Below are 15,913 nucleotides of genomic sequence, written 5' to 3' on the forward strand. Positions count from 1 at the left end.
TTTTCATCTTTTGGGCATGTAAATGGTCCTCTTGTAACGAAATTATGCAAGTGGCAATTCAATATTCAGAACTGAAAAGAAAATGAGCTCTGGAACATCAAAATAAACAAAGACAAATGAATTGTCTGGTAACACAGGCACACATGAATATGGGCATTCCATCAGCAAGTAGAAGATCAAGTACATTGCTGGTTCAAATTGACTGAGTTTTTCATACCATTTTCATGGGATTTATCATTGTTCTCTTCACTATTGCCAACTTCATCCTCGGTATCCTCTTCATCACTATCATCATAAATCTCATCTCTTATTTTTGGATTTGGTGGCATAGCAAAGCATGGTCTCGATCTACGAGAACCTGAAATTATGTTTGACATGTCAATGCCTTCTAGATCTTTTGCTCTCTCCTTCTTCCTTCTAACATCTTTGATTTCTGTTAAGAAAATAAATGAAAATAACATGTTACTCCCTAACAATACTTAACAAAATTATAGGTATAGGCAGCACATGTCCTGCACATGGTACCAAGCTTGGTGTTATGAAATGTTTACCTGCAACTGTCAAATGATTGCTTGAAATGCCTTAGCATATATTTGCACATCTTAATTGTAGCATTAATGGGGAAACCTTTTTGAAAAGATAATATGAACAACATGACACAACTATGTGCAGAACAATAACTAAACCACACCCTTCACATAGTTGATATGGCAAAAACATATGTTTTACAACTTGGTTGACTGAACAAGCAAAACCATCTCTTCACTTATGCCAAACTTTGTTGACAACTAGAAAAGACTAAACAGAAAGCTAAAAGGAAGTAATGGACAAGAACTAACATGAGCACAAAAGAAAACACTAGCATTTGAACATCACAGGAAATTATCAAAATGGAATCAAGTATGATGAACAAGAAACAAAATTCAACTACAGCAAAGATTTCAGTGTTTTTTGTTGTTCAGTTGATCTAGATCCTTCACTAATTACTAGTTGCCTACAGTTTCTCCTGATCAGTATGGCCTGCTATATGTGCATCTGCTGAAGCCCCATGAAATTGGATCATAAGTAGTATTGAACTTCCAACCAGGGTCACAGGATTCTTTGAACTGCAAACTGGGTTACCTGTTCTGGATAGGGTGCATCAGCATCAAGTTTGCTATTTTCAGCAACCCAGATATTACAAAAGGAAAAGAAGGCTATAAAAAATTGTTCCTTTAATTAAGCTAGATCGCTTTCATAGAATATTTGATTAATTATATTTTTAGGACAAAACACTAGATTATTTAAGTAATATGACAGCTCGCCCACATATGGAAGTGTCGCCTCTTGCTTCCACATGTACCTGAGCCTCTAGGTACCTTGTGACCATAGTAAGTGCAAGCCTCATGCTCAATGCGCCGTGTGGGCAATGCAGGGCTTCCAGACAATTAGACTACACAAGGCTTATGCATACAGCTGTTGGGCCACAATTTGTCAAAAGTGTCGGCTTTGGTATCAGTGAGTCACAAGATGCACTTGCATGTATACAAACTTTCTCCAATAAACCGGCCCTCCCCACCTCGAGCCCCCGCCCTGAGTCCCGACTAGAGCCCCCACACACACCCCTGCCCCGAGCCCTTCCCTCTCTCTCTCTCTCTCTCTCTCTCTCTCTCTCTCTCTCTCTCTCTCATCTCTTCTGTTACCTTCTTTCTCATCCCCAGATTTTGTTCTGTTGGCTTCTAATACCATTTTGTTCATTCCTTTCAGATCAGGCTCTGATCAGATGAGATAACACTCAACCCAGAGGATGTATCATCAGTCTTACTGATTTCAACTCCATAGGTATCATTCCCCAAGCTCTTCTTCATACTAACTGATAATGAAGATGCTTCCTAATTAAGGCAATGTGAGTCTGAATCCGCACCCCGACTCTCCCTCACATTTTCTGCACCCATGACCTTGTTCCCGTGCCTGCCACCCACAATTTGCAAAGCTGGCCTTTTCGCCTTTGGCTTTGGATGGGGAAAAGAGCCGGTTGCCGAGGCTGGATCAGGATGCCTGGGCTGCCTCCTCCAAGTGACCTGCTGAAAAGCATGCATTACGTCCGCCACTAAGAACTACTACTGCATATGGAGGATAGGAGTCCAGAGAGATTGTCCCTGATGAATGCACCTGATCGCAACCTCATACTCCCCAGGCTTCCCGATGCACCTCAGATGATAGCAGAGGGAGTCGTTGATTGCATTCGCCGCTGAAAATTCAAACCGCAGCCCTGAGATGAATGCATCCTGCTCATTCGGGAACCACTATCGTTGGTGAACATCGTTGCGGATCTGAAAGCTCGCCGAGTAGCTCACCGAGGCCCAGCGTCTCTCTCTCTCTATTCCTGCTGAACTCGGACCAAGACCTGCTCGACTCAATACTCGGCATGAGCCGAGCCTGAACACCACTGGTTCAGGCTCAGGATGAGCTCGAGCTGAGCCTGTACACCAATTTACCTAAGTGAGTCAAGCTTTAACATGCCAAGCTTGGCTCATGTGCATCCCTAGTAGTATAACTTTAGTGTCCATCTCATTTAGAATTGCTTTTAACCAGATGCCTTCACATGCACTAAGAAACACAACTCTATACTTAGATTTCTCACTAGATAGTGAAACTGCATCTTTTTTTTACTTTTCTCAAATACTAAATTGCCACTTATAAATACACACAAGGTTGTGGTTCTCCCGGACCGATCCTTCGGAATGGGATAGTTGCAGTGCGAAGCTCTACTGAGTGGAAAATGCATCGAGTGTAGGAATGCGTGGTGTGCGTTGGCTTGATCGGTGACGTGCGGTGGTAACATAGCACGCGATAGACAACGGTATCATCGTTAGTGCATCGTTGTATGGCGGCACAGACGTGGAGCATTGTTTGGCTAAGCAGTGTCATTGGATCAGAGGATGTTGACTTTGAAGATTTGGTTAAGAACCTCTCAGCTTGCAGGAGTTTTCCACGCATAGCGGTGGGATGCACGGAGGTACGTGTGGGTTAAGGCTAAATCCTCAAGGAATCACCTTAGGTTATTCCAACCAAGTATGGTGACTTGGGGTTAGGCAAGTGAATGCCTAAGCGCTGGCAAATGAGTCTGGGTGGTGCTCTTCGCTATGGTGTTCAATTATCAACTGGTCTTTGGACTCGAGCCGCAAGGTCTTGTTCCTTCGGTGGCGAGGTTTTGTTGTAGTGTGTGCATGGAGTCGCAATACGCTCCATGGCACGCAAGGCTAAAACAAGTGTATGCCCCTTTCGAAAGTGATAGCTGGTACAGGACGACTATGCACTAAGTGGCATGGACTAGATGGAATTCGCATTTGAAAATGCACTTGATCAACTTCCGCTAGGTAGCTGCGCACGAGGTGGTGCGCAGGGCCAATAAAAGTGATTCAACATATGGAAAAGTGTCGGTGCGTGGCCTTTGGCTATTAGGTTGGAGAGACTGGGCAGTCTGGCACCATCGCGAATTTGCGAAAGATTTTATACCCGTGACAAAGCGGCAGAAAGGCTTGTGGCGGTAAAGAAGGATTGTCGCACTGCAATGGCTTATTGAAAAAGTAGGCTCGTGACAAATTGGCATCAGAGCAGAAAGATTCATGGAGACCTTGTTGTTTATGAAGTGCGACATTGAAGAGGACAGAGATGGTTTATCTTGATTACGCAAAATTGTGCAGCTATAGTATTGTTGACCGAGCTCAGAAACAAGATGTTGGCAAGATAGTATGGGTGATCTTGCCGATGATAAGCAGAAGTGTAAGGTTGTTGTTCAGTTGGCTAAGGGAACGTAGATAAGCCGAAGATTTCTACCAGTTCTGTGTTAGACTTGCAGGTGGAACATGATGTTTGGCTTGTATATACAGAGAATGCACGTTGGATTCGGCTGGATGGATTTGCACATTTGGGTATGAGAGACTAAACTAAACTTCTATATTCTCTCCCAAGATTGTGGGTTAGCAGAATGCCCATCTTGAGCAGAATGCTCATTGTTTTAGTCCCTTGACTTGGCAGTTCCTCTGTAAATTATGTGTGCTGAAAAAGTTATTGTTCGTGGCTCATCGGTTTAGTTTCTATAGAAACATTTTGCTGGCTTTGGATGAGATTTGCAGTGTTGGGTGTGTTGCCCCTTGTGAGAACGAGTGCCCAGAAAGACACTTTGAAGGACCGTTTTGGGGTGATACGCAAGTAAGCATCCCCCGCTTGAGGACTAGTTTGGACCGTTGGAAAACCATAAGTTGGTGTCTTAAAGGGAGTTAATATCTCTGCGGCATATGTTGGTGGTCGTCCTTCTCTACAAGGACCACTAGGGGCTTGAAATTTTCCTTGCTGGGGTTGAAAGGCACCCCAATCATGAGCTTGAAGATGACAAGTTTGTCGTGCGAGCGAGGATGACCCGCTTATGTACGGGACTGCACTGGGGTCTCATGAGCAAAGAATGCTCGATGTTGATGAAGCGGAAGACCGTTGTCTAAGTGATCGGAGACGCATTGAGGAATGGGACTTGGCGTGTTAAAGGTTGTGACGATGGTGGATGAAAACCAGAACAAGTTGGGTAGGGCAAAGAAAAGAAGTAGACCAAAAATAAGTACTAAGGAAAACTGACATATCAATTAAGACTGTGTTTTTACCTGCACCGGCATTGTCGAGAACGACAATGGTTTAGGTGGGGGAGAATGTCTCAGACCGATCCTTCAGAATGGGACAGTTGTAGTGTGAAGCTCTACTATGTGAAAAATGCATCGAGTGTAGGAACGTGTGGTGTGCGTTGGCTTGATCGGTGACGTGCGGTGGTAGCATGGCACGTGATATGCAATGGTATCGTCGTTAGTACATCGTTGTATGGCAGCACAGACGTGGAGCGTTGTTTGGCTAAGCAGTGCCAACGGATCAGATGATGTTGCTTTTGGAGATTTGGTTAAGGACCTCTCGGCTTGCAGGAGTTTCCCACGCGTAGCGGTTGGATGCACGGGGGTGCATGTGGGTTAGGGCTAATTCCCCCAGGAATCATCTTAGGTGACTCCAACCGAGTATAGTGACATGGGGTTAGGCGAGTGAATGCCTAAGTGTCAACCAATGAGTTTGGGTGGTGCTCTTCGCTATGGTGTTCAATCATCAACTGGTCTTCGAACTGGGACCGCAAGGTTTTGTTCCTTTGGTGGCGAGGTTTTGCTTAGCGTGCGCATGGAGTCGCAATACGCTCCATGGCATACATGGCTAAGGCAAGTTTGTGCCCCTTTCGGAAGTGATAGCTGGTATGGGACGACTATACACTAAGTGGCATGGACTAGATGAAATTCGCATTTGAAAATGCGCTTGATCAGCTTCCGCTAGGCAGTTGCGCATGAGGTGGTGCGTAGGGCCAATGAAAATGATTCAGCATATGGAAAAGTGTTGGTGCGCGGCATTTGGCCGTTAGGCTAGCGAGAATGGGCAGTATGGCGCCATCGCAGGTTTGCGAAAGATTCTATGCCCGTGACAAAGCGGCAGGAAGGCTTACGACGGTAAGGAAGGACCGTCGTGCCGCACTGGCCTATTGAAAAAGTAGGCTCATGATAGTGGTGGACCCTCTATTATCCATGGAGCCAGCCCAATCCTTCTAGGTGTACAACTCAACTAAACAATGATTATTATTTATGTAATGATTTCTTTCCCAAGATTCTTCTTCGAATATCTTAACATTCTTAATACACACTACGAGTGAAGAAGACTTGTTGAGTGCATGCATCTGCTCAACACACACTCAGCATATGTTATGTCCAATCACATGATAGTAGGACAATATCAACTTTTCAACCCGTTTATGGAATATGACCTTATCTTCATATGGTGCACCATTACCTTGACACGCTCTATAGGAGTGTCGAACAGCCTGCAACCCAATATGTCAGTTTCCTTCAAAAGATCCAACACATTCTTCCTTTGAAATATAACTATCCCCTGTCTTGACCTCAAAACTTCAATTCCAAGAAAGTACCTAAGATGTCCTAAATCTTTAATGTCAAGCACGTGCCTCAAGCATTGATTTAACCTTCCAATTTCTGTTTATCATTACCCATCACTAGATGTCATCCACACAAGGAATGGGGATAGTGATGTGTTATCCTCTCTTTATAAAGAGAGTAAATGATCAAAAGCACACCTTCAATACCCAAATTCTATCATGGCTCAACCAAATCTTTCAAACCAAGTATGGGGCAATTGCTTTATCCTATAAATTGTCTTTTTCAATTTGCAGAGCACATTTTCATCCACCTTAGGTAGAAATCCTGAAGGGGTGCACTATGTAAAAAGGCATTCTTCACGAGAATTACCCGAATAAAATTCAATTTTGTCTCCAAATAATCATGTGTATACACTTTTATAACCAATTGAGCCTTGAAACTTTCTATAGCTCTATCTGACTTAAACTTCAATATATACACCTATTTGAACCCCACAACACTTTTTCTTGGTGGCAATAGTACCAGATCCCAAGTATGATTTTTCGTAGAGCCTCCATCTCCTTGATCATTGCCACTTTACATTGAGGAATCTTGAATGTTTCTTCCACATTCCTAGGAATTGGAACAATGTCACATCCAGCAATGAAGGTTCTATAGGATATCATAGTGATTGAAAAGAGACAAAACTAATGCAGTATCTCTTCCCTTTCTAAATGGCTACACGAAGGTCTAAGTCATTACTGTGAGAGGAGGAAGGTTGAGGTTCTCCAACTTGCGCATTTTTGAGGTCTCTTGAAGTGGGTACATCTGCTGGCATGGACATTGAGTGCACATAGACATTCCTTTCATCTCTAGCATAGAATCTAGAAGTCTCAAGTGCAAGGATAACACTTTCAATTTAAGGGAGACTCTAGGCAAACATGATATTTTTCTTCCCACTTGATATTCAGCACACAACTCGTCCTTCCCTTCATTGCAATAGAATGACTTGTCTTCAAAGAGGATCTTTGAGATGAATCACTTCTTGATAATCAAACCATAACATTTGTATCTCTTTTGGAATGACAAGTAACTAATGAAAATACAATTCCTAGCCTTTTGATCAAGTTTATCTCTGTAGGCAGGAGGTAAATGGATATGAGATGCACATCTACAGAGATTAGCAAACTCATTCGATTCCAGGTCGGTGGGTCAGGGAGATCTTGTTGAAGACTGAAGGTGTCACATGGAACAAACATCGTTCTTGGGGTTTTAGTATACCCATGAAGGTTTTCCTTTGAGAGTGTCAGAGGGTATTTGATTAATTAGGTAGGACGCAATAAGGCAGACCAATATCTCTTAGATACATGCATTTTAAACATTAGAGACCTGGCCACGTCTAATATATGTATATTTTTACTTTCAACCGACCCATTCTACTAAGTAGCATAGGGACAGGTGGTTTGGGATTAAATGCCATGTTCATGAAAGTAGGCCTGCAATACATACTCCCTCCCATTATTAGAGTATAGTACCTTCAATGATACATGGTATATTGGTATTCGTTTTCAATTATCTTGTGATAAATGAGAAAAACAATAGACTTCATCATTGGATTTCAACATATATATTGTAGTCAATTTTTGAAACGTTATCAACAAAGAAGGTAAAATACCTATAGCCAAAAAGTGACATCATAAGGGTTAGATCTTATACATCTGAATGAACAAACTCCAAAAGTGATACTCTACACTAGCTAACAAGATATGGTATTCTACATTGTTTCGCCTTTTGACATGTATCCCAATCTCAAGTACAATAAGTGGACTCTAACTTCAAAGAAAGCCGATGACTACATGACATTAACCGTTGAAGCATCTCAAGCTTGTATAGTTCATTGACCTCATCATATCCATGACCAAAGATCTTCCTCATCCTCAAGTCCTGAAATATACAATGAGAAGGAAAAAAAAGTAATTGAGCAACTTAGATCCTTAATGATGAAACTAACAGAAAAAGGATTCATAGGAAACTTTGGTGTGCTCAAAATCGAATATAGTGGAAGCGAATGAACATAAACAATCCCTTGTCTAAGAATTGGGGATGGAGATTCATCAACCAATTTTAGATTTCGATTGATATTAAAAGGCATTACTTTCAGTGAATAGAGATTTCATGCCAAACATGTGGTTAGGTGCTTTGAATCAATGATCCATGCACCAAATGCTAGTTGTGCAGTAGCAGCCGTACCTTGTTGTGCATGATAGGAAGTCAATGAGGCCATGCACACTGGAGGCCAATGGAGTCATGCACATTGCATCTTTTCCTCTGCTTCTTTTAACTCAAACTCTTAAATTCTTCTTTAACTATATGGATTCCTCTCTACTTAGCCTATTCCTACGTTGAGTGCTACGGGAAGCATTATATGCTTGACTTCTCCTCCATATGACTTTTCTACCAAATCCTTAACACTGATCTTGTTTGTATCTATTCTTCTCACAGTGTGCGCACTTCAGTTTATCTTTCTCATCTATACCACCAAATCATTGACCTCAACCTTGAGTAGCTTATTCCCTTCTCCCCCTAATTCTCTCACTTAAGTGAGGTATGCTCACTAAAGAGGGTAGATTTCTCAATCATTAACTCATTGAACACCATCAAATGGTCCCGGTCTTCCTCCCTTTAAAGGAGAATATAGACGATAAGACAGAGTAGTACTTCTCTTCCCATGAGATTCAATTTTACAAGTTCATAGTCATTATACCCTACAATAAGTCGAACACCTTTTGTTCTTCCAGTTCTTTATTGCATTCCTTAACACAATGCAGACACTTGATTCTATCAAAGTGACTCAATTCTTCCCATAGCTTTATAAGCTCATTGCCTTCCCTTTGCTTGCATCTTTTAATCTTGTCCTTAATCTCAATTTTCTTAGCTACATTGATGTGCCTTGAATAGACATTTGAAACTGCATCACACACCTCTTTAAAAATCTTGGAAATCATACAGTTTCACCAACAGAAGGATCTATATAGTAGAGGAGCCACACAATCACAAGATAATTTTTGCATTTTCAATCCAAATACTTGGAATCTCTTTTATCAGGGGTTTTTCACTTCCTCATTGATGTATCCAAGTTTTTATAAGGAAATGAGAGTCTTCACACAAACAAGAATGTCCACAAAAGTCCCAATGAACAAGCACACAAGTGAGCCAAAGAGCTCAATAAAAAACCCACAAAGGGCTCTCACCAAAGAGACTCTCGATATAAAAATTAGAATTGTATTTATTCACAAAAAATGCAAGAAGCATTAAAGAACAAAGGGGGTTCACCCCTTATTTATATACAAATGAGAGAGAGGAGTGAGAGAGTAAAGAAAGGAGAGAGAAGAGACCATCTAGTCATTTGACTAGATCCAACAGCTACTTTGACTAGCCGTTGGACTAGAGCCTAGTCTCAGTCAACTTTGAAAAATAAAACAAAAAAATAATTTACAAAAAATGAATAATAAAATATATATATTATATATACATATATGTATACATATATACTATATACATATATTATAATATATATAGATATACATATGTACAAAAATTACATATTTTAACACTCCCCTCAAACTTACGGTAAAATAATCGAAAGTTTGCTTAAAAGGAAGTGGAATCTAGAAGTTGCGAGGGGTTTGGTGAAGAAGTTTGTCAATTGGTACTCTAATGTAATGTAAGGCAGATTAATAGTGTCATGTAAGCACTCCTCGCGTACATAGTGACAATTTATTTCTATATGTTTGATGCGCTCATGAAATGTATGTTTGCTGACAATGTAGATCGCACTTTTGTTGTCACAACACAATTTTTAGGCTTGTATTACTTGAATTTTTATATATGCCAACAATCTTTGCAGCTAAACCACTACAATCATGGTAGTAGCCATGATTCGATATTCAACTTCAGTTGACGAAAGCAAGACATTTTGTTGCTTCTTGCACTGCCATGATATTAGAGATTCACTTAAGAAAATACAAAAACTCATGGTTGCATATCTATTATTGGGATCATCGCCCGAGTCAACATCAGCATAAGCAATTAAATCTAATTGAGATGAGGCAGACAGAAAAAGACCCCTAGAAATAGAGGTTTTAATATATCTAATGATTCGTAAAACAACTCTCATGTGGATAGTGGTAGAAGAGCGTTGAAATTTACTAGTTGTGTGTACAACATGTGAAATATTTGGTCTAGTGATTAAAAGGTAAGAGAGTGCCCCGATAAGTTTTCTATAAGGTGTTGAATCTTTGAGTAACTGCTTGTATTCAATGTCCACTCTTTTCTGAACTCAAAGAGAGAGAAAGAATGGATTAGGAAGATGACAACTGCTAATAAGGCCAAGAAAAGTTTCCTAATAACTAGGGTCTTTAATTTGGGAAAGGTGCATGGGTAGAATGATCATTCTAATAGATAAATAATAGAAGTTATTGAAGGTAATTAACCTGGTGTCATTTGCTTAACCCAAGCAAAAACTCTTGGGGGAAGTTCAAAACTTTCAAGTGTTTGGTGTGCATAGAAATTAGACCCAAAAGTTTTGGTGGGTATTTGAAAATTTCCCAACAAAAAAAGTCCTAATGTAGACCATACTACAAGAAAAAACACAAAAATACCCTTCACTCAACACTCGCACTCAAGTTGGGACAAAGATATCAAGTAGTAAGTTATTACAAATATCAGCCGGTTTCATTTTGCTAATAGCTTTAATGAAAAATATTGTCTAGTTGGTTCTAACATTTATGTATGGGCTGCAAATTAATTGTGTTAAATCTTTTTATGCATAGAGTTGATTGGTTATTCTTGCACAAGGTCGTAGGTTGTGGCATTTCAACCTCTAGAGTTCCATGATCCTTCACAATAATCTGATTACTTGGCATACAGTTGATTGTTCATGGGCATTGCCACCATATATTACGTTTCTAATAAAGGACAATCTCCATTTTCAACTCCAAATACAAATTGCATCAATCTGTCTTCTAATGAAGTTAGCTAAGAACATCCTACAAGTAGCAGCATCAAAACAATGAACAGACAAGCAACTCTTTCCAAAACCTTCTTAAGAATACACCCTTTAAGAGTTAATTCTATTACACAAAGACACCTAGAAGGGACATCACTCAGTGAAACCCCCTAACAAAAAGACAGCCTTAGATCAAACACCAAAAGAGAAGTTGATGAAGAAACATTCTCACCAAAGAGGTGATGAAGAAACTATTGCCCCAAGATAAGCAAGATAGTAGTAACTCACCAAGAAGAAAATTAAGTAATTAGATGCATCAAAAGAACATGATGCAAAGAATAAGGGGAAGACAGACTATGAAGAGATACTTGTAAGGAAATAGGCAGAAATACAAACAACAAGTGCTAACACTTGAAAATCCAATAATGGCCACGAAATCACAAGTACGTAAAGTGCAAATACACAAACACACTAAGGAGAAATCACAAGCATATAAAGTGAAATTACATAAAATCACAAAGGGGTAATGCCAAAAGGCTAAAAAAGAAATAATTTTATTAAGAGAATGCAAAAACTCTTACATGAATGAAGGGGAAAAACCTTTTTATATACATAATGAAAGAGAGAGTAAGAGGGGCCCATTGAAGCTCCCAATAGATAGACGTTGGGGAGCCCCAACAATCATATTAATGACCGTTGGGGACCCCAACGTGTCTATACAAGTGGGGCCCCCAATGGTCCCAATAAAGGGGAAAATAAAAAAGAAGAAATCAAAAAATTAAGAAAATAAAAAACCTAAATAAGTTGTACACAACTTATATTACACTGTGAAAAGTCCAAAATACTCCTATCGGGTATTTTGGATAAAACAAAAAAATACATATACATATATATATATATAGATAGATAGATACATATATATTAACACGCCCCCTCAAACTTTATGTGGAGAGGACGAAAAGTTTGAAAATACAAAAGGAAGGATTCCAAGTCTTCAATGAAAATCACCATCTCTATAGCATATCAAAGAATTTTGCAAATGTCAGCCTTCAACTGTCTTTAATAATGATCATCCCCAATCACTTTTATTAACTATCATCATGATGTATCAAAGGTACTCTTTCATCTTATCTTTAAGAACTTGTAGAACAAACGAAAAAGCTCCAAGTATACAAGAAAAATATTTTTGCCGAATATAATTTAAAAGCAAGAATAGAATATTTCAAACAAGATATATTGAGTCAACTCATTTTTCAAGAAACATTAACATTGATCATGCATAAAACATATGATTCAAAAAAGAGATAAAACAATTATGCATAGAAAATATTCTACGCATTTCAATCAATCGCCATGTGAAAATATCGATAAGAGGATCAAGCTCAAAGACCATTCGATAAACTTACTATATTGTTAAAGAAAGATATGTACACAAAGAAGCAAACATAAACAAAGGCATAAAAAGTTCTTTAGTGAAAAAGAGCAAGCATTATAAAAGATTTAGAAATAGCTAATTAACTTTAAGCATACAATTATGTAAACACATATATTCATCATGTAATTAAAGCATTTCTATTGCACATAAAATAATAAAAAAAAAGATAACTATTTTTTTTCAATAAAATGCATATAAGAAGCATGAATCTAATCTAAAAATCAAGTACCTTTAGTCATAACAGTACTCAAGTATTTATTTATGGGACATACTCACAAAAACCTCAAGTACACAAGAAGACTCATAATATGAGTATGCAAAAAAACTTTATCTATAAACATCTTTCATTGAAATAAGCAGTCAAAGTTTAGAAATTTCAAAGAGATATTTTAAAAATTTTATAAAATGATATTTGCAAATGAACACCAATTTGTGAAAAATTACATTCTCCCAAATATCAAGAAGTAATATTTTTCAAACTTTCAACAATTCAATACTGATGCATGAAATTATTTCAATCAATCATTTCTCATAGAAGAAAAAATGAGTTAGACAATTTTGAATAGATTAAAAATTCTCAAACATTTGAATGAGTAAATTAGAGTATCAATTTAACCATCACAAGCAATCACCTCCTAGTCCTCCAAACCTCAAATATCAAGTGTATCAGTGACTAGACCAAGAGCATAAACAACATGTCACTAAAAGGCCAAAGACACACATGAAGGTGTGTAAAAACACCTCTTGTCTACATATAATTGTAATGAAGTATGCGAAAATATCAAGAATGCTATAAGCATTCACAATGTCCAACAATGGACAAATACACAAAGAAAATAATAGCCAAGTCCACTATGGGACAATACATACACAAGCCTTAAGAGAATCACAAACTAAAAATATAAAATCTTTTTTATTGAAAAAGAGCACAAAGGTTTCACTAAAAAATACAAGGGGTTTCACCCCTATTTATACACACACTAAGGGTTCAAAAAAGGAGGCCAAAAGGGGGCTCCCAAAGAGTCGTTGGGGGCCCCAACGACTCTATTGTGGGGCCCCTATTTGGCGTGAAATAAAACAAAACAAAAAAGAAAAACAGAAAATAAAGAAAAGAAAAAATAGTTGCTTAATAAAACAACTGTGAAAAGACTATAATACCCCTATCGGGTATTATAGTGTTATATATAAACATATGATTTAACACCCCCCTCAAACTTTACGGGGAGATGACCAAAAGTTTTCCAAGGAGAAACATAAAGCGTGGAGCAGAAAGAGATTTAGTGAAAAAATCGGCTAACTGATATTCTAATGTGACATATGGCAATGTAACTATTCCACATAGATACTCATCACGAACATAGTATCAGTCCATTTCGATATGTTTGGTCTGCTCATGTAAGGTGTGATTGCTGGCAATATAAATGGCACTTTTGTTGTCACAACAAAGCTTTGAAGCTCCAGTAATTTCAACCCACATATCTTTGAGAAGACTTCAAAGCCAAACAAGTTTCATTGTAGTGGTTGTCATAGCCCGGTATTCAGCTTCAGTAGAGGATAGTGAGACTTTCTGTTGCTTCTTACATCTTTAAGCAATTAAAGAATCTCTTAAAAAGACACAAAAGCTAGTAGTTGAGATTCTATCATTAGGATTACCTTCCCAATCTGCATCAGTATAGGCAAATAAATTTAAGGAAGAAGATGAAGATAGAAATAGCCTTTTAGTTATAGTGTTCTTGAGGTACCAGATGACCCGAAGCACGGCACTCATATGCACAGTTGTAAGAGCATGCTTAAATTGACTAGCAGAGTGAACAACGTGAGCGATGTCAGGTCTGGTGATAGTCAGATATGTGAGAGATCCAATGAGTTGTCTATAGAGTGTGGGATCTTCTAGAAGAACCCCATCCTCCAACCTTAATTTTTTATTTATTACTTCTTGAGTCTCCACCGTTTTATCATCTAAAATGTCAGACTTAGTACATATATCTGCAGCAAGCTTTATCTGTGACAAAATATATCCTCGGAGAGAATATGCAACTTCAATACCAAGGAAATATCTAAGAAAACCTACGTCAGACATGTCAAAGCTATCTTTTAAAATATTTTTAACATTAACAATACTATTTTGATAATTTCCTATGATAATCATGTCATTAACATAAAGTAATAAGATCACAATATTCGTACTTACACTTTTCACAAAAAGAGCAGTGTGAGTATAACAGAAACAAAATCCCAATTTAATCATGATATCACTAAATCGATCGTACCAAGCCTTGGGGGCTTGCTTAAGACCATAAAAAGCGTTTAAAAGTTTAAGGGTTTGACCTTGTCCAATGTTAACTCCGGGTGGCGGATCCATATATACCTCTTTATTTAGAATATCATTTAAAAAAGGCATTTTTCACATCGAATTGATATATAGTTCATTTTTTGGTTGATGCGACAGCTATTAAAGTTCTAACACTTGTCATTCTGGCTACAGGAGCAAATGTTTCCTCGTAATCAATTCCATATTCTTGTGAATATCCCTTAGCCACTAATCTAGCTTTATAACTTTTTAAGAATCCATCGCTTTTGGTTTTAACCTTAAAGACCCATCAGCATCCAATAGCTTTTTTATGTGAAGGTAGTTTGACTATTTCCCAAGTATTGGCCTTTTTTAAGACATCTAATTCTATCTTTATGGCTTCAAACACAATGTGGTATAGTTTTGGCTTGATTATAATAAGTAGGTTCATAATATGAATATAGTGTTATCAGACAAGCCCGATAATTAGGTGTAAAGGACTCATATGATACAAACCTATTGGGTGGAATTGATTCTCTAGAAGATCTCCTAAGAGGGGTTTCTTCCAAAGATTCGGTAAGTTGAGAAAACTTCTCCAAGGCACTAATAGGCCTTTCTTGTTCTTTTCAGGTATAAACATTAATATTTTCATTACTGATATCATCATTATATGGTGATACATCAATATTGGATACATCACAAGTATCCCCTATATTTTCAAGATGATTCATAGAATCATCACATATATCATCTATAAGGTCATGCAAAAACATGTAGTCAATCTCATTTTGTTTATCTAGTTTTTCAAATCCATTCTCATCTTCCAAAAAGGTTACGTCTTTTGAAACATATAGTTTGTTATTTTTGAAATCAAAACACCTATAGCCTTTTTTATTTTCTCTGTAGCCTAAAAAGACACAATCGCCTTTGGGGATAACTTATCTCTCTTATGTAAGAGGACAAAGCATTTTCAACCAAAGATGCGAAGGCGATTGAAGTCGGGAGAAAATTTAAAAAGTTTTTCATATGGAGAGACATTCTTTAGTTTAGAAGAAGGCATTCTATTGATTAAATATGTTGAGGTTAAGACGGCTTCGGCCCAAAAATTTTTGGAATATTCTTAGAGATAAGCAATGTTCTAGCGATTTCAATAATATGCTTATGTTTTCTTTCCGCTAGTCCATTTTGTTGTGGAGTTTTAGGGCACGATTTTTTATGACATTTCATTTAGCTTTAAATAATTTTGAAAT

General features: G+C 38.0%; 1 protein-coding gene across 2 annotated transcripts in view; it reads right to left on the reverse strand.

The window, feature by feature from the left end:
* LOC149842762 (uncharacterized) overlaps positions 1-15,913 on the reverse strand; it is a 147,565-nt gene that overhangs the window by 30,117 nt on the left and 101,535 nt on the right. For both annotated transcript variants that reach the window (XM_089999410.1, XM_089999411.1), the window contains exon 8: positions 218-433. In XM_089999410.1, the coding sequence (XP_089855536.1) occupies positions 218-433 (216 nt within the window). The remainder of the gene's footprint in view (positions 1-217; positions 434-15,913) is intronic.

Source organism: Nuphar pumila, chromosome 3 (genome assembly GCF_984573655.1).
Source record: "Nuphar pumila chromosome 3, dmNupPumi1.hap1.1, whole genome shotgun sequence".
NCBI lineage: Eukaryota > Viridiplantae > Streptophyta > Magnoliopsida > Nymphaeales > Nymphaeaceae > Nuphar > Nuphar pumila.